Raw genomic sequence first — 19,061 nt, 5'->3', positions numbered from 1 at the left:
GTTATGAGGTATTATGTCCAGATCTCTTACAAAATTTTAAGTGGCTTTTATCATGAATTTCATATGTGCCTACAATATACTTTAGTCATATTCTCCCTCAGTTACTTTGTCTTTTCCTCCTTCCCACCTCCTGCTGGTTTTTCCCCAATAATATTTCCCCTAATTAAAAAAGATTTTTTGGTCAGTTGTGGGTTTAAACTCAGGGCCTGGGCACTGACCCTGAGCCTCTTTGTGCTCAAGGCTAGGGCTCCACCTCTTTTTTTTAAAATTAAATTTTATTTTATTTGAGAACATACTGTACAGAGGGGTTACAATTACATGGGCAGGATAATGCGTACATTTCTTACCAAGCATTGCAGCCTCCTCCTTTGTTTACCCTTCACCTCCCTTCCCAGCCTCCCCCCTCCCCCCCAATCCCAATCCTTCTCCTTCTCCCCCCTTCCTCCCCCCCCCCCCCACCGACGTTGTAAAGCTCGTTTTGGACATGATAGGGCTCCACCTCTTGAGCCACAGTGCCACTTCCAGTTTTTGAACGGTTTGGAGATAAGAGATTCACAGGGACTTTTCTGCCCAGGCTGGCTTTGAATCACAATCCTCAGATCTCAGCCTTCTGAGTAGCTAGGATTACAGGCATAAGCTACTGGCAACCAGCCCCAACTGAATGTTATTTTTAGTCTAGATTTTAATCTAGATTCCACAGGAGTGAAAATAATCTGTGTTTGTCTTTGTGAGTTTGACTTGTCCAACTTACTCATTAGAGACTTTTTAAAATTTGTTTTTGTGTGAATAGGCCTTATGATCTGATAGTAGTGCCACATAACAAGGTGAATCCTGAACACTACATCTTCTCTCCCTTTGGGGTGCTGTATGTACATCCACTGGATGGCAGTGAGGCCATGACGCTGGGTACCTGGCATCGTCACTCTGTTCTCTGGCAACAGCTCCAGTTCATTCCGTTCTTTAAGTATTACCTCTTACGCAAGGCCTTGGCCTGGTAGGTGGGTGATAATGGGGATGGGATGTGGATGGAAAATGCTTGGGAGCCACAGCTTATTGTCACTGACCTCTAATCTGTAGTTGGAAGAAGAACGTGAAGTTGCTCACACTGCATCAGATCCAGACTCTCCTAGGGACTCAACTGCTCTCCGCTGTGCCCCACTTTGGAGCTGGGTTACTCCACATTAGCAGGTAACTTATTAAAAATACAACTTCAGCCAGACATCCAGTGGCTCACCCCTGTAATCCTAGCTACTCAGGAGGCTGAGATCTGAGGATCATAGTTTGAATCCAGCCCAGACAGGAAAGTCTGTGAGACAATGATCTCCAATTAACCAGCAAAAAGCCAGAATTGGAGTCATGACTCAAGTGATAGACTCATTAGCCAGTAGGGGTAAAGCCAAACCAGAGCTCAGAGGTCCTGAGTTCAATCAAGCCCCAGTACTGAGATAAAACAGTAAACAAACAAAGCCCCAGGACTTCAGTCGATTTTTAAAAATTATTTTGACTGCTAAGCATGATGACATACAACTATAATCCCAGAACTTGAAAGGTGAAGAAGGATTGTAAGTTCCAGGCTAGCCTGAGAAATGAAGCAAGATCCTGACTCAAAAAAGAAAGAAAGAGGGGCTGGGAAGGTGGCTCAGTGGTAGAGCACTTGCCTTGCATGCATGAGGCCTTGGATTCGATTCCTCAGCACCACATAAGCCGGAAAAGCCAGAAGTAGCACTGTGTCTCAAGTGGTAGAGCACTAGCCTTGAGCTGAAGAGCTGAGGGACAGTGCCCAGGCCCAGAGGTGAGGCCCCATGACTGACAGAAAAAAAAAAAATGAAAGGAAAGAAAGAAAGAAAGAAAATGTTTTTGAAAACATTTTAGAAAGTACAAAAAAGCACAATGAAAAATAAGTCTTTGAATCTCATCACTCTAATTACTATGAACATATCCTTCTCACCTTTTTCCTACCACATATACAAAATATGACTGTAGTTATATAATCTTAAAGAACCTTTTTCCCCAGAAATTATATATCCTGAACATATATGTATGTAGTTACATGTTTTTCCACATCAGCTTGTCCCAAATGTTGAGCAATTAAGTTTCAAGTCTAAGATCTGAGAGGATCTCATTTTGAAGCCAGCCTGGGAAGAAAAGTCTGTGAGATTCTTATCTACAATTAACCAGCAAAAAGCCAGGGGTGGATCTGTGGCTCAATGAATAGATTGCCAGCCTTGAGAGAAAAAAGCTAAGGGGCAGAGCCCAGGCCCTGAGTTCAAGCCTCAGTACCAACACAGACACAGACACACAAATTGGCTATTCTTATTTTCAGTGCTTTCTTTCCTTCCCCTTATGATGCTGTAGCTACTCTTCCCAACTCATAGTTCCCAACTCAGCTTCTGAGCTGAAAGCATTGAAGGAATGCAGTGGGTAAGGGAAGACATAAGAGACCCTGGAGGCTGTAACCTGGAGACTATATCTGAAGAGGACAGTCACTACTCAGGTCCAACAAACTGCTGTCATTTGAGAGGACAGATGTAGTGTGATCAGCTCCTTTTCTTTTTCAGGATTTCTTGGAAGTCCACATTTGGTTGTGAAATTTCTTAATTTTAACCATTTGGCTCAAGTTTTAATTAAAATATGTGCCAACCAACTCGTTAGTGGCATATACTAGATTTTTTTTTTCAGTCTAAAATGGACACATCATTGCCAGTTTGCAATCTCTGCTCTAGGCAGTTTCCATCCTCCAGTCTTGCCTGATTAAAAATGTAAGGACTTGGGAGTGTGGATATATCTGAATTTAGATTCTGAAAACTAGTAAAGCATTTTGCTCTTTGTGGCTTAGTTTACTGATCTGCAAAATAAGATAAAGATTTCTGCTTTGCCCGGCACCAGTGGCTCATGCCTATAACCCTATCAACTCAGGAGGCTAAGGTCTGAGGATTACAGTTCAAAGCCAACCCAGACCATGAATCCATGAGACTCTTATGTCCAATTCACCACCCAAAAGCCAGAAGTCAGCTGTGGTTCAAAAGGTAGAGCGCCAGCCTCGAGTGAAAAAGCTAAGAGACAGCAACCAGGTCCTGAGCTTAAACTCCAGTACTGGCACTTTTTTTTTTTAACAAAAAGATTTCTGCCCTTGTAATTCCAATGTGAATTAAAATGCAATTGTGGATACAAAGTGACAGAGCCAATGGCTGCTTAGTCTCCACTGAGTAAAAGACAAAATTTTGAGCCCAGGTACTGGTACTCACACTTGTAATCCTAACTATTCAGGAGGCTGAGATCTGAGGATTGCAGTTTGAAGCCAGTCCAAGCAGAAAAGTCCCCATAAGACTCCTATCTCTAATTCATCACCCAAAAAGCTGAAAATGGAATTGTGGCTCAAAGTAGTAGAGCTCTAGCCTTGAGCAAAAAGTGCTCAGCAACAGCATCCAGGCCCTGAGTTCAAGCCCCACAACTGACCAAAACAAAAACAAAACAAAACAAAAAAATTTCTTCATACGTGTCAAGAATGTTTTAAAGGTATGCAGTTCTCTAGGAATAATGGGGAAAGTGGATATCAGAAGTTGCAATTTAATCACCTGGGGTTATAAGACTCTACCTGTCAGCCTGGACTTTGAGAGTCTGCATTTCCTTTATTCCAAGGGGAAAAAAAAAACCTCATTTGTCTCTTCCTCCTAGCCAGAACTTAGGATCTGTTTGATCCTTTCTCCTGGAAGAGAGGTCATAGATATAAACACCCTCACATATCTTACTTTTTTTTCCCCCCAAACACTTCCTCAGCTAGCACCTTTCTAGGCTTGAACTCTTCCAGAGAACTCTGAAGAAGATCTGTCACTGCTGAGCACTGGGATTTTCATTATCTTTGCACACATTTGCATAGTTTGGTGTGAACAGGTCTTGGCCTAAGAAGAGACCACAGGTGTCTAAGGAGCTACCTCTAATGAACTTATCCCTTGCTTCCAGGCTTCTGCAGGAGCTTCACACTGTGTCCTGGCTGCCCAATGACCCTGATTACTGCTATGAGCTGTTGGACCTGCAAAGGGCCCTGGCCAGAAAGAAATACAGGGCCCTGCGGGTACTCGGTTACTTCCTGAATCTCTGTACATCCATTCTTCAGTTGGTAAGAGGCTCCCATTTGTTGTGAACCTTTTCTCCAAACTCAGTTCCCTGGAATTCCAGCATCCTGTTGGTTAAGCTTCTCCCAGGAACCCATGTGTCTTAGAGTCATTGTCCTACCCAGCAGTAGAAGTCAGTCAGGGATCCAGAATAGGTGAGCAGAGACTGAGATTCAAACTTTCTTAAAGGTTGGTTCCAGCCTAAGGGCAGAGATGATTAAGAATAGAAGAATGTTTCTTTTGTTGGTTGTTTGTATTGACTTTAGGGAATTAAGACACTTGGTAATTTGAGGCCTGGAATTCTGATCTTTTTCATTCTACAGGAATTATCTTTTGTGTGTGTGTGTGTGTGTGTGTGTGTGTGTGTGTGTGTGTGTGTGTGTGTGTGTGTGTGTGTGTGTGTTTGTGGAGGGGGAGGGGTTTGAACTCTAGACAGGTGCTCTACCATCTGAGCCACTCTACCAGACTTTTTGTGTTGGCTATCTTTTTCTTTCTGTCCATCATGGGCACTGAACTCTGGGCCTGGGCTCTGTCCCTCAGTTCTTCAGCTCAAGGCTAGTGCTCTACCACTTGAGCCATGGCACTACTTCCAGCTTTTTCTGCTTATGTGATGCTGAGGAATCGAACCCAGGGCCTCGTGCATGCAAGGCAAGCGCTCTACCACTGAGCCACCTTCCCAGCCCCTGCGTTGGCTATCTTTTGAGGTAGGGTCTCACTTTATGCCTAGACCAGCCTGTACTGTGATCCTCCCATTTGTGCTTGTCTGCATCACTGGAATGACCAGGTATACATCACCTCACAGAGACACTGGTTGAGACAGAATCTTGTGACTTTTTAGCCCTAGCAGACTTGAATCTCCAATCCTCCAATCTCTGCCTCCCAAGTAGATAGGATTACATGATTGAGCCGCAGCACCTGGCTGGGATAATCTTTGAGCCTTTATGGAAAGTGTGTCTTGCCTCGGTTGCTAGTAAATACATGTGATTATGGTCCTACGTGCCTGTAATCCCAGCACTTTGGAAGCTGAAGTGGGAGGATTAAAAGCAAACCACAAATTCAAGTCCAACCTGGGTTACATAATATGTCTGAAGCCAGTGGGTTCTTGATAGCAATTCCCTGTGTCAAAAAAAACCCAAAACCAAAACCAAAAAAAAAAAAAATGTCTTCTGATGGTTGCTGTACCACGTACAGAAAATTAATGATGGATAAAAGATCTAAGTGTGAAAGGAAAAGAGGACAGGTTTAAGATTACAAGATCATACAGGGTGAGAGTTCTCAGTATAGGGAAGGATTTCTTAAATAAAATACAAACTTGTAAACTACAGCAAGTCGGTGTGCTTGTCTATTAAAATTAAAGGTACAGTTTAAAAACAGCAGTTAGGGCTGGGAATGTGGCTTAGTGGTAGAGTGCTTGCCTACCATGAAGAAAGCCCTGGGTTTGATTCCTCAGTACCACATAAACAGAAAATGCCTGAAGTGGTGCTGTGATTTAAGTAATAGAGTGCTAGCCTTGAGGAAAAGAAGCTCAGGGACAGTACCCAGGCCTTGAGTTCAAGCCCCAGGACTGGCAAAACAAAACTCCAGTTAATAAATGAAAAAACAGGGGCTGGGGGAGTGGCTCAAATGGTAGGGCACCTGCCTAGCAAGTGTGAGGCACTAAGTTCAAACTGAGAACCTCCCAAAAAAGAGGAGGAGGAGAACAAAGAGAAGGAAGAGAAAGAAGAGGATGAAGAGGCAGCTGAGCAGGAAGAGGAAGAGAAGGAGCAAGACGGGAAGAGGGAGGAGGAGGAGGAAGGGAAAAGAGGGGAAAACAAAGGTATTAGAACAAACTGAGGAACTTTGTATGCTACTGCCTGGAGTGGGAGAGTCCGTCCAAGTTGGCAGTCTCCGAAAGAGGTAGGATGGGAGATGGAGAACAAGAATTACCACAGCTGGTAACTGAATTGCTTTAGAGCCAAGCTTGCAATTGGTGCTAAGTGAATGCATTCTGCTGCCTGCTACTAGAGCCAGAAGACATTGGAGATATTAACGAAAATGTGTTGTTAATTGTGGTGGTGGGTTGATATCCTTTATCCATTGCTAAGAGATTTTTATATTGAATGGATGTTTACTTTCGCCAATTGTTTTTTTTTTCTGCTTCTGTTCAAATGATCTCAGGATTTTTTTCCACTTAGTTTGTTCATTTGAATTTCCAGTCTGAGGACACCATTGCATTACTAGGATAAATTTGCTTCCCTTCTCCTTTCCTCCCCTTGTCCCCTTTCCTCCCTACTCCCATTGTCCCTTCCTCCTTTAATCTGCTCTTCCTTTTTCCTTTTCTTGAATGATTTAATTTTATCCTTATTTGGAGAGCTTCAGGATAGCAAGATAAAATCCCATATACCTTTTATCCAGCTTTTAACTTTGCTACATTTAGTTTACTATTTATATTCTTTCTTTTTTTTTGTATTACATATGAACACATTTTCCTCTAACTCCTTTAAGACCAAATTCAAGGTATCAATTCACTTTATTTCTAAACCTGCCAGTGTGTTTTCTCAAACAATATTATATTTCTCCTTCCTTCCTTCCTTTCTTTCTTTCTTTCTTCCTTTCTTTCTTTCTTCCTTTCTTTCTTTCCTTCCTTCCTTCCTTCTTGTCATTCATGGGGCCTGAACTTTGGGCCTAGGCGCTGTCCCTCAGCTCTTCACCTCAAGCAAGCACTCTACCACTTGAGCCACACCATCCCTTCCTGTTTTCTGGTGTTTAATTGGAGATAAACTTGCCCAAGCTGGCTTTGAACCAAGATCCTCAGATCTTAGCCTCTTAAGTAACTAGGATTACAAGTATGAGCCACCAGTACCTGGCTACATTTTCTTTAACTATACATAATTGCTAAACAAATAAATATAAATGCCTCCATTCCTGTTACTGTCTTACTTCTAAAGTTCTCTTTGATACAGATTTGTGTGTGTGTGTGTCAGTCCTAGGGCTTAAACTCATGGCTTTCTCATTTTTGCGTAGCTTTTTCACTCATCATTGGTGCTCTACCACTTGAGCCACACCTCCATTCTAACGTTTTTCTAGTTGATTGAAGATCAAATCTTGCAGACTTTTCTACTTAGGCTGGCTTTGAACCTTGATCCTCTAGGTCTCAGCCTCCTGAATAGCTAGGATTATAGGTATAAATCACTGGTTCCTGGCTATGATCTTTTTTTTTTCCAGTCCTGGGGCTTGATCTCAGGGCTTGGGCACTGTCCCTGAGCTTCTTTTCTTTTGTGCAAGGCTAGTACCCTACTATTTAAGCCACTGTGCCACTTCTAGCCTTTTCTGTTTATGTAGTACTGAGGAATTGAACCCAGGGCTTCCTGCATGCTAGGCAAGCACTCTATCACTAAGCCACATTCCCAGCCCTGGATTTTTTTTTAATATCCCCTTTATTTTCAATTTTTCTTTATTAATTTGGGCTTTTTTCTTTTTTTGGAATGTTACTCTCATAAACTGATGGAAATCATTTTATTTGGGAGTCTATCTTACAGTAGGTTTATGTCATAAGTTCGCTTTTTTTTTTTTCATCTTGTCTTGATGTTTTTGGTTTCCTGTGATTTCCAGTTAAATCTTTCTGTGTTTCTTGTCTTTCCTTGGATCGCTTACAACTTTATTGTTACTACTATCCTCCATTGACTTGGATACTAATACATTTTACTCTTCTTGTGGTTGTCCAGGTATCACCCAGAGTCTACTGGTCAGTCTTAGTTTTAGAATCTTGATTTTGTTTCTTTGCAGACTTTCCTAGTTGAGTGGGTGGCTGCATGACTCAGTTCTGGGCAAAAAATAAGTATACATGGAAGAAACTGGAAAAATTCTTTAAAAGAGACAGATCCAACTAGAATGGTGTATGTGTGTGTGTGTGTGTGTGCGTGTGTGTGTGCGTGTGTGTGTGTGCCTTTCCTGTCCTTTTACTTGTAGTGAAAGTTGTGGTGATGGAGAAGCCATCACCATGATTGGGGAAAGTCACACTGAGGTGGGAGGAGGAAAACAGGAGAAGCTTTCTTTTCTTTTTCTTTTTTTTTGTCTGTCGTGGGTCCTTAACTCTGGGCCTGGGCACTGTCCCTTAGCTCTTCAGCTCAAGGCTAGTGCTTTACCACTTGAGCCACAGTGCCACTTCCAGCTTTGTTCTGTATATGTGGTGCTGAGGAATCTAACCCAGGGCCTCATGCATGCAAGGCAAGCAGTTTACCACTGAGCCACCTTCCCAGCCCTGAGAAGCTTTGTTTTAACCATTATTATTGGGCCTATGTATCATCTATAGATTTCTCTCTCTGTCTCTCTCTCGGTCTCTCTCTGTCTCTCTCTCTCTGTCTCTGTCTCTCTCTGTCTCTCTCTCTCTCTGTCTCTCTCTCTTTATTGGTTGTGGGGCTTGAACTTTGGACCTGGGCGCTATCCCTGAGCTCTTTAGCACAAGGCAAGCACTCTACCACTTGAACCACAGCACTACTTCCTGTAGATTTCTTTCATTGCATTAAGTAAATAAACTCATTTGCTTAAGCCACAGTTTTTCTAATATCCTGGTAGCTGCAGCTAAATGCATATTTAAGGTTTGTAATGTGGCTACTCTACTTGTATTTTTATTTTAAAATACTTAAAAACCTTACTATATGCATATTCTTAATTAAAATCCCAAAATAGTTATATCTGGTACTAAGGCTTAAACTCAGGACTTGATACTTACTAGGTTAGCACTCTACAATTTAAGCCATATCTTCAACTCTGATTTTTGCTGGTTGTTTTGGAAATAAAAAAAGTCATAGGCTTTTTTTGTCCAGGCAGGCTTCAAACCCAAACCCTATACTCTGGATCTCAACCTCCTGAGTAGCAAGGATTACAGATGTAAGCAACTAGGCCTCAGTTCATATTTTATAACTAACACTTACAAGTCCACTTCTTTTTTTTAAAGCAAACAATATTTTATTAGAATTATATATAATACATAATGATAAATATAAAAAACATATTAAGTATAGGATCTTAAAATACTTACATTCAATTTTTAAAACTCAACATTATAATTTAGGTGGTAGGAACGTTTTATATATAGCCTATAAAGTAGTAGATTCAAATTATAAATTACAGGAATTTGGGGGCTGGGAAGGTGGCTTAATGGTAGAGTGCTTGTCTTGCTTGCATGAGGCTCTGGGTTCGATTCCTCAGCACCACATATGCAGAAAAAGCCAGAAGTGGCTCTGTGGCTCAAGGGGTAGAACGCTAGCCTTGAGCTGAAGAGCTGAGGGACAGTGCCCCCAGGCTTAGAGTTCAGGCCCCACCAAAAAAAAAAAAAAAAAGAACAGGAATATTTTTACAACCTGTAATGGATTCAGATACCTCATCTCTAATTTTAGTTTTTCACAGAATCAGAAGGATATACATCAATAGTACACTTGTCTAAATCTTCAATATATTGGTCTTTAAATGCTATTTAATTTTCCAAGAAAACCTAAATTATTAAAGTGCATCAGAATCCTCATTATCAACCAAAGCAAAGCTTCTACCAATGATGAAATGTTTCAAATGTTTGAAAATAGGTGTTTTCAAATTTATATATATTAAGAGGACATAGCTTTCCCTCCTGCTTGTCACTTGCTTCACTTGGTATAGCTCTTTTAAGATTTAATGTCCAAACCCTGGGAGATAAGCAGGTTTAAGGTAGAAGCTGCTACATATGCCCTAAGATACAAGGACCATACCTAAGATTGATCCTCCAGTGGGGCAGTCTGAAACAAGAACTGGAATACATTTGGTGTTTTTACAAGGAGTTGTTATCTAAACAAGTATAAAAAAAAAAAGCACTGTCTAGTTCAGGTTGCAATATGGAAGGTAATGTGTCACAGTTGTTTAGAACAAGTTTCTCCCTATCTTAACAGTTGACTCAAAGGTAACATTTTCTCTTATAACAATGCTGTTACATAATACCTTTTCTTATCTAAATTAAAAAATAAACTCTGGTGACCATCTATTTATCTTCTTTGTTGCTACATTGTATTATGCATGATATCATTTATCCTACTATTTTTAATTATTACTTAACTTTTCACCTACTTCATGAATTCTACAAGCTCCTCTGGGTTTTTCACTTCCTCCATGATCCAATTTTCAATAACTTCCCTTTTTCTGCCTGTATTATAAGCTTGATACACACTTACAATGCCCTACTCATTAGCCAATTCAGTGGTAAGTGTTCTCCTCCCAATTGTAACAAAAACATCCTTCTAGGATGAAGATGTGTAAAAGTGTGTTGACAAATCCTATGTCCAATCAGCATTTATTAAATAACAACTAGATTGTCCATGTTAAAAGTGATATGACTGATTGCCTCAGGCAGAGTCTAGAAAATCTTAGGTTGGAATGTGTAAGCCATACAATCTGTCCAAGTTATTTGGAGGATAGAAATGATTTTATTTTTCTTTTCTTTTCTTTCTTTTTTTTGTTGGTCAGGAGCTTGAACTATGGGCCTGAGTGCTGTCCCTCAGTTCTTCAGCTCAAGGACAGTGCTCACTTCTGGCTTTTTTTGTTTATGTGGTTCTGAGGAATTGAACCCAGGGCCTCATGCATGCGAGGCAAGCACTCTACCACTGAGCCATCTTCCCAGCCCAGAAAGGATTTTCTTTTCTTTTCTTTTTTTTTTTTTTTGGTCCAGTTGTGGGGCCTGAACTCTGGGCCTGGGCACTGTCCCTCAGCTCTTCAGCTCAAGGCTAGTGCTCTACCACTTGAGCCACAGCGCCACTTCCGGCTTTTTTTTTTTTCATTTTGCTTATAGGGTGCTGGGGAATTGAACCCAGGGCCTCAGGCATGCAAGGCAAGCGCTCTACCACTGAGCCACCTTCCCAGCCCCCCAGAAAGGATTTTCTTAAACCCAGAAAATTAGACTTGGTTCAGCTGTCGTCAGTGCTTCGAAAACAAGCTTTAACTACCACAAGAACAGGACGGTTCCTACCTCCCCAGCATTCCTATATCTCTTAAGGTCCATTTAATTGCATTCTCCTTCCCAGACTTCCCTGGAAAACACCCAGCAAAATCCCCTTTCTCCCTAAAATAAAATTCATTTCCTTCTTTTCTCTGAAAAGAAAAAAGTTTCTTCACTTAATAATAAAACCCATAACTAGTCTTTAGAGCCTTTGGGAAAAAAATAGTAATCCAGGCCTTTTCAACATAGCTAAATCAGAAGCAGAACTGGTTTCTTCACTATCTCTTCTCAGAATAGTCAGCAGCCTAGAGCCACTAAGGCCCAATCTTTGCTTTTCAGTTGTCTTGCTGGTTTGGCTTGACCTCATTGCTACAGCCCTAGCCACAGCCATCTCTGCACTAGGGCATCCTGGCATGATGAGGCACCACAAAAGCCATTAGGTAGCCCAGAGCTTGATAAAACTTATCGGACTACCTCAAGGTTTTGTTGTTGTTGTTTTTTTTTTTAAATAATCAACTTGAACAGAGCTATTTTATAATTTACCTCAATATTACCATAGGTATTATGGAAAGGTTTTCTACTATTTTCAGTTAGTTGCTTCAGCAATTACTTTTCTGACTCTGAGCACCCTCTTAAAAAAGCTTTCTCCTCCCCACTATGTATGCTCTACACAATAGATCTTCAAAAGTTCTTCAATTAGGATCATCTCTTAGATCAGAAACCAAAGTGATTTCCTCACCTCTTTAATTCTCCATAAGGCATCAGTATTATGCTGTCATATAAGAATTTGTGTGTGTACTTTATGTCAGTTGCTTTTTTTAAAAAAAATAAAAAGCTCTTCTTGTTCTCCTGTGTTCAATATAGGCACTCAAGCACATAGTTAGAAATTATTAATAAAGGCCACAAACATTTCCTCTCATTTCATACATCTGGTCTTCTATGCCAATTAAGAAAAAAAAATGGTGTCAGGGAGACTGGATCTTTCCTTCTTTGGGTAGCTGCAGAATTTTTATCAGAAGTCCTAATAAAATATGTCAAGCCTCATTTGCCTCATCTGTTCTAAGTCTTAGCTTATGTCCAACTTTCCTTCCAAGACGATCTTTACCCGCCCATTAGAATGTAAAGACTTGGAGATTTTGAACAGCAAGGGTCTAGGTAGGAATCAAGTCACTTTCAGTCATGTGTTGGTTATGCGGAGGGGGAAAGATACAGAAGAACAGCAAGGAAGTGGGGTAAAAGAAACACATAGGTTCACTGGGAACGCTGGCAGGAAGCAAGTCTTTCAAAGCTGGTGTCGGTATTTCATGAAGGCCCAGGCTGCTACCACGGTGGGAGCGCTCCGGCCCCAGCATCACCGCTCTAGGAATACTATTTGGGCTCCCCTTGACTTGGATGTCATGTAGGTCCCTTCTGTACCCGTCTCCGGTGCCGCGCTCTCAGCCTGCCGTACAAAAGAGGTCCACGGCATCCTGGTGCTGCAGGTTGGTTGGGATCTCATCACCCCCCTGGAGCTGTTCTCTAGTTAGACTGATTGCTCCCTCTACGACTCTCCTGTCCCTGGTTTACTGCTCTCTCTGGGATTTGCCTGAGGCTCGGCAGACACACCCGCAAGTGAAACTGAATCAGGCTCTGCACAGCACAAGCCCACTTCTACCAGCACCTTCTCCACGGGACGTTTCCCGACTCTCCCATTGAAATGGCAAATCCTTGCCATCTCCAGCACTCTCAGTCCCTTTTCCCTTGCCATTTGATTTTTATAGCACTTATCACCTTTTTTTTATATAAAATATAAATTGTTAGGTATGTCTTTTTTGTTTCATGCAGTGGTCTATCTCTAGTATTTCTACGCTATGAATGAATGCCTCATTTCTCTGCTGTGAATGAATGCCTCATGTGAATTTGCATCCAGATTTTTTTTCAAACAAATGTTTAGTACAGCTAGGTACTGGTGGGCTAATAATGCCTATAATCCTAGCTATTCCTAGGAGGCTGAGATCTGAGGATTGCAGTTTGAAGCCAGAGGGGGCAGTAAAGTCTGTGAGACTCTCATCTTCAATTAACCTCCAAAAAGTCAGAAGTGTAGCTGTGGCTCAGGTGGTAGAGCACTAGCTTGAGGAAAAAAAGTTCAAAAAGGGCCCAGGCCCTGAATTCAAGCCCAAGAACTGGCACACACACACACACACACACACACACACACACACACACACACACACAAGAAAATATTTAGCACAGTTAGTATTGTTTAGTACTAATTTCCTTTCTCTCCTCTCAGTCTCTCTATAGGCTTCTGCTAATCTTACATTTACAAATCCTGGAATGTGAGTTCTGAGAGTTGTTACAAACATTCTTATTTTAAATCTAGCCATTTTAATGAACAGTATATTTCACAAGTTTCTTTGCCTACTAAAGCTTCTAGTAAATATATTTGTCCTCTTGGATTCATTTTCCTTTGTTTGAAATACACCATTCCTTACCCCCCCTCAAGGGAAAATAGATGGGTGGTAAATTTTCTAAATCTTTGTGTATCTAAAATTGCCTTTGTTCATTCTCCAATTTCAATGATGCTGTAGGTTTAAAAAATCCCTCAAGGGGCTGGGAAGGTGGCTCAGTGGTAGAGTGCTTGCCTTACATGCATGAGGCCCTGGGTTTGATTCCTCAGCACCACATAAGCAAAAAAAAAAAAAAAGAAAGAAAGAAAAAAGCCAGAAGTGGTGCCATGGCTCAAGAGGTAGAGTGCTAGCCTTGAGCTAAAGAGCTGAGGGACAGCGCCCAGGCCCAGAGTTCAGGCCCCATGACCGAACCACCCCCCAAAAAAAAAAATCCCTCAAAACTCACAAGTTATTTCACCTATTGCTGATGTGTATAAAGAGCTATAGTGAATATATTGTTATATATATATTATATATAAAATACTTTGTTGTTTGTGTGAAGTGTTACATCTTTTTATATTTACTATGGAGCTATTCTTTGCCAGCCACTTATGTTAAGCAATTTTAAAAAATGAAATTAAGGCATGGCAGAAGACTACCTTCATGGGACTTATGGTGTAGTAGCTGAGTGACACACAATTCTGGTTAATGGCAATGCACTGGACTCTGAGCTGTGAAGGGGAATGCTGTAGGGTTCAGGGCATTGTGGGGAGTATGGAAGAGGACTCTTCACCAAGTCTAAGGACACGTTTGGGTGTGTTGTGCCTTACTTAGGGCCCAACTAACTAAGATTTACATTTGTGGGTGACAGAAATACAACCCACAGAAGCCAGTCAGTTCTAAACCATGAGCTCTGTGGAACACTGCAAGGAACAGGAGAGCAGTAAATGACCAAGAGTCCATCCGGGCCAAGCATAGTTTCCTTGTGTCTTCTTGTGTTTGTCTGCTCAGGACAAGATCAGAGACTCAACAACTTCTGTCAGCCTTTATAGATTGAGAACCCTTCTAGGTCTGAGAAGAACTCCCAAGGAGGTCTCCTGGGCTTCTCCCCACACTTCACTTTCTTCAAAGAAAGTCTGTATCAGTGCCTGGAAACAGCTCCTAGGAGAAAATAAAGCAGCCTCACTCCACCTTGTCCTAATTGTTAGAGTCCTCCTCCTGAAGTGACTGCTGAGCTTCACTCTTCCAGTCTCTTCTGCATCTGTTCTGTGCATTGTGATGCTCTCTGAACATAGACACAAATGGAGGTCTGGCCATTAACACAGGGAGTTATTTGAATATATATCCTCTGTTTTGCATCTTCTCTGGTCACTTACAGTTATCTAGGGACAAATCTCTATCATAAAGGAGTTCTTATCTAGGCACTTCTGGCTCATGTCGGTAATCCTAACTACTCAGGAGGCTGAGATGTGAGCATCATGGTTCAATGCCTGGCTGGGTGGGAAAGTCCTTGAAACTCTTTTTTTTTTTTTAAAGTTTTTTATTGTGACAATACTGTACAGAGGGGTTACAGTTACATGAGCAAGGTAATGAGTACATTTCTTATCAAGCATTGTTGCCTCCTCCTTTGTTTTTCCCCTACCATCCCTTCCCTCCCACCTCCATAACTACACTCCCCCTCCCAGGGCCTAAATTGAAAAGTTCATTTTTCAACATAGTGTCTTGTACATCTCATTGTTACAATCCCCAATTAACCACCAAAAAGCCAGAAGTGGAGCCTCAAGTGGTAGGGTGCCAGCCTTGAGTGAAAAAGCTAAGACAATGCCCAGTCCCTGAGTTCAAGCCCCTTCCCCTCTTCCCCCCACCCCCCCCCCCTCAGCACTGGCAAACACACATACACAAAAGGAGCTCTTCATGTGCATATCTATGTTTCAGACATCAGTACATGATAGTTTGCACAGGCCAGTGTGTGAGTAGTTTAGTTTCCATCCTCCTCTCTTTGATGAGTTTCCTCTTATACCCTGACAGATTCATGAGGACACATACCACATGCAGCGTGGCCTGCAGGAGCGAGTGCAGAACTGCAGCAGATCCAGGATAGACCATGGCTCAGTGCACCTTCACAAGGTCCTGCTCCAGCAGCTGCAGCAGAAGCTGAGTCAGACAGAGACCTGGCTGCTACAGTTGGGAAGCTTGCACCGCTTGGTCAATTACATGATTTGTCAGAGCCTGGTTTCAATCTTGGAAGATGAGATAACCTCTTTTGTGGCCAATATTATCCAAGTGAGGTAGTGGGTGAAGATGGGAAGGCAACCAAGGGTCATGTAGTAGGGAGGGGGGGATGGGTACACATGCTCCATATACCCTCTTCTGCTTCTTTTACAGGCCCCCAGGAAAAACCCCTTCCTCTTATCACGGCTTATCTTTAATGAATGTAACCAGCTGTCTCCCATGCCCCCTGTTGAAAATATAATCCGTAATCTCATTGATGGTGTGCAGTCTATCAAGACCTGTACCCTGCAGGTATTGTGGATTGAGCAGGGGGCTGGCTGTTGGACTTCCTACTTCCTATCACCATTTGTGCAATGCGAAGTCCCAGTCTGGTTAGAATTTCTTATAGTTTGTCCATTTCTGCCTCTTCTCTGTATCCTGGTATGAAGGTAGTACGGTCTGCAGCTCTGAAGCCCTCCAAGAATGTCCTGAGTAAAAAAGGTATTTAAAAAGACTCCGGCGGGGGTATGAAGGCTGGAGGGGGGGGGGCACATGTAGAGCATGGGAAGTAGACAGGTGTCCCAGCCCATGGAACTTAGTCCTTCAGTACGGAATAAAGCAGCTCTTGAAAGGTAGGGCAATTGGACCTGGTGTTTTTGTTCACTATCCGATACTTGTAAGCTTACATACATATGTGTATGTAGTGAGGGTGTATATTTAAGAGTGAATTAAATTGCCCTTCCCCTACTTTGCCCAAAAGTCCATAAGGTTTTTCTCTAGTGAAATAGTTGCATTTTATTTACTGTTGAATTTGGTTGCTAAGTTAATTTATACTTGCTTGAGGAGTGTTTCTTGTTCAACACTTGATTGATTGATTGATTTTTTGTCTGTCATGGAGCTTGAACTCTGGGCATGGGCACTGTCCCTCAGCTCTTCAGCTCAAGGCTAGTACCCTACCACTTGAGCCACAGTGCCACCTCCGGCTTTTTCTGCTTATGTGGTGCTGAGGAATCGAACTTAGGGCCTCATGCATGCAAGGCAAGCACTCTACCACTGAGCCAACTTCCCAGCCCTGACACTTGCTTTATTTTGTACAGCTGCTTTTCATTTCATATCGAGGAATTAATTGATAATGTTGACCTTTCAGTTCTGCACCTGTTCATGATCAGGGAAGCAATACATCTTCATATTTCCCTTAGTTAGAGTACTAATATAAGAAACAGACATGTTGAATTGAAGCCCTTTGTACAACTACTTAAGCATAATAAAAAAAATAAATGGAAAAAATAGAATAGTAATGTGAGAGCTATAGGCATGGTTCAGGGTGGAAGGCCACGCTAGACTACTATTGCTGTTGCAACAAAACCACAAAATGCGTTCAATCACATTCGCATGTAAATGCCTTTTCTTGTATATGTGTTGCCACAATGGACACAGGAAATGCCTTTTTTTGTCTTTTGTTTTATTATGTCTTATTTTTTTTTGGAGACAGCTCAGGTTGGCCTTGGATTTGCAATCCTATTGCTTCAGCCTCCAGAGGGTTAGGATTACAGGTGTATGCCACCATGACCTAATATATAGATGCTTTTTAACTTTGCCATTCAACTGGTACATTTTCATTAAGGTGAATGAAAGATGGAATTAAATTAAGTCAATAGAAGACAAAAAGAAAAAAAGTTAATTGAAAGGAGCCTGTGGTTTTTACAAATTGCACTGGCTAGGACATAATTTTTCCAAAAGTGAATTTCAGCTAATTGATAGACTGTTGGAATCTATTTTACATAGTGCAGTAGAAAGATAAAAAGCTCTAAAATCAGACAGAGCTTGAGATCAAGCTCTTCTAATCTGCACAGGGGAAATAAAAAAAGTACCTCAACTAAATGATTGTTTTGAAGATCAGAAAAGGTAGTATGTCCAGCACATAGTAATTCATGCTACAGATTGTATTTTATTGCTACTAGTATTAGTACTGTTAGTATTAAAGACTTAGCTAAATCAGAGGAGCCACAAGATTTTCTCATTATATGCTTTGGTATCTTCTTTTAAATTGTTTAAAAAAGAAAAATAAAAGGGAACCTTGAGTTGTTATTCTAAAATCTAGAATGAGTGCAACTACTCATGGCAATCGTTAGATGCTTTCCCTTCCACATTTTTCTTTTTTTCTTTTCTTTGTCAGTTGTGGGGCTTGAACTCAGGCCTGGGTGCTGTCCCTGAGCCCTTTTGGTCAAGGTTAGCACTCTATCAGTTTGAGTAACAGTTCTACTTTCAGTTTTCTGGTAGTTAATTGGAGATAAGAGTCTCACGGACTTTCCTGCCTGGGCTGGCTTTAACTGCAATCCATAGATCTCAGCTAGGATTACAGGTGTAAGCCTCCAGTGGCTGGCTTGTCCCTTCTACTTTCAAAAGAACAACCCAGACTGATGTGTTTGGGGTAAAATATAATGTTTGTCACTTACTATCAAATGGCATAGAGGAAAAAGATGGAAGGAAAACCAGAAAGCAATGTGGTAAAATGTTAATTTTTGAATCTAAGTAGATGGGTAATGCCATTCCTTACGTTTTTTTTTCTACAAAATTTGAAGCAAATAAGATCTACAAAATCAGATCTGCAAATTGGGATTACTATACTGAAACAGAACCAAAGTTTTCAATCTCTATAAGGATTTTCCCTAAATTCTTTACAAGAATGAAGTTATTAGGGCTGACAATGTGGCTTAATGATAGAATGCTTGCCTAGCATGCATGATGCCCTGCGTTAGATTCCTCAATGCCACATAAAGAGCAAAAGCAGGAAGTGGCATTGTGGCTCAACTAGTAGAGTGCTAACCTTGAGCAAAAGAAGCTTAGGGACAGTGCACAGGCCCAGAGTTCAAGCCCCAGGACTGGCAAAAAAAAATAAAGAAATAAAAAAATACAGAATGAAGTTTTTTTTGAAGTTTTTTTGAAGTTATTTTTAATAAGAAATATGTAGCAGATAAACCCCTTTTAGTAATATTTAAGAAGCACACATCAAACTAAGAAATATTTATTTCATGAAGGCAAGACTTATACATCTTTTTAACCAATTTTTAAAATTATTTCAAATCCCTATTTATATATGAAAAATAAAACTCCTTTACAGTAGAAACATACACTGGTTATAGTTTAGTCACTAAAAGAAAACAGAATGTATTAATAACAAAATGTCAGGGTCATATATCCCCCATCTTTACTCTGTGTACTCCAACGTATTTCACAGAACATCTTGGAGCAAAAAAAAAAAAAAAGTAGAATATTAATATTACCATCCAATGTTTCTGTAGTCTTCTCTCAAAATTTTACTTAGTTCAAAACTGAGAAAAAAAACTATCAGGTCATCAATCACTTTCCTCATCTGTCAAATGTCAAGTTCAAAAACTACCAACCATGATATTCTTATGTTAGTGTAAA

At 41.0% G+C, this 19,061-nt stretch overlaps 1 protein-coding gene across 1 annotated transcript in view; it reads left to right on the top strand.

The window, feature by feature from the left end:
* Window positions 1-19,061, top strand: part of Dnhd1 (dynein heavy chain domain 1) — a 75,982-nt gene that overhangs the window by 4,926 nt on the left and 51,995 nt on the right. Inside the window, 6 exon segments of the mRNA XM_042691374.1 lie at window positions 791-994; window positions 1,078-1,188; window positions 3,961-4,117; window positions 15,450-15,704; window positions 15,807-15,944; window positions 16,082-16,124. Coding sequence (XP_042547308.1) covers window positions 791-994; window positions 1,078-1,188; window positions 3,961-4,117; window positions 15,450-15,704; window positions 15,807-15,944; window positions 16,082-16,124 — 908 coding nt within the window.

The sequence above is a fragment of the Dipodomys spectabilis genome, unplaced genomic scaffold, assembly GCF_019054845.1.
Source record: "Dipodomys spectabilis isolate Male_0828 unplaced genomic scaffold, ASM1905484v1 ptg000145l, whole genome shotgun sequence".
NCBI classification, from domain to species: Eukaryota; Metazoa; Chordata; class Mammalia; order Rodentia; family Heteromyidae; genus Dipodomys; species Dipodomys spectabilis.
The sequence above is the reverse complement of the archived record's forward strand: the minus strand, read 5'-3'. Positions and strand labels throughout refer to the sequence as shown.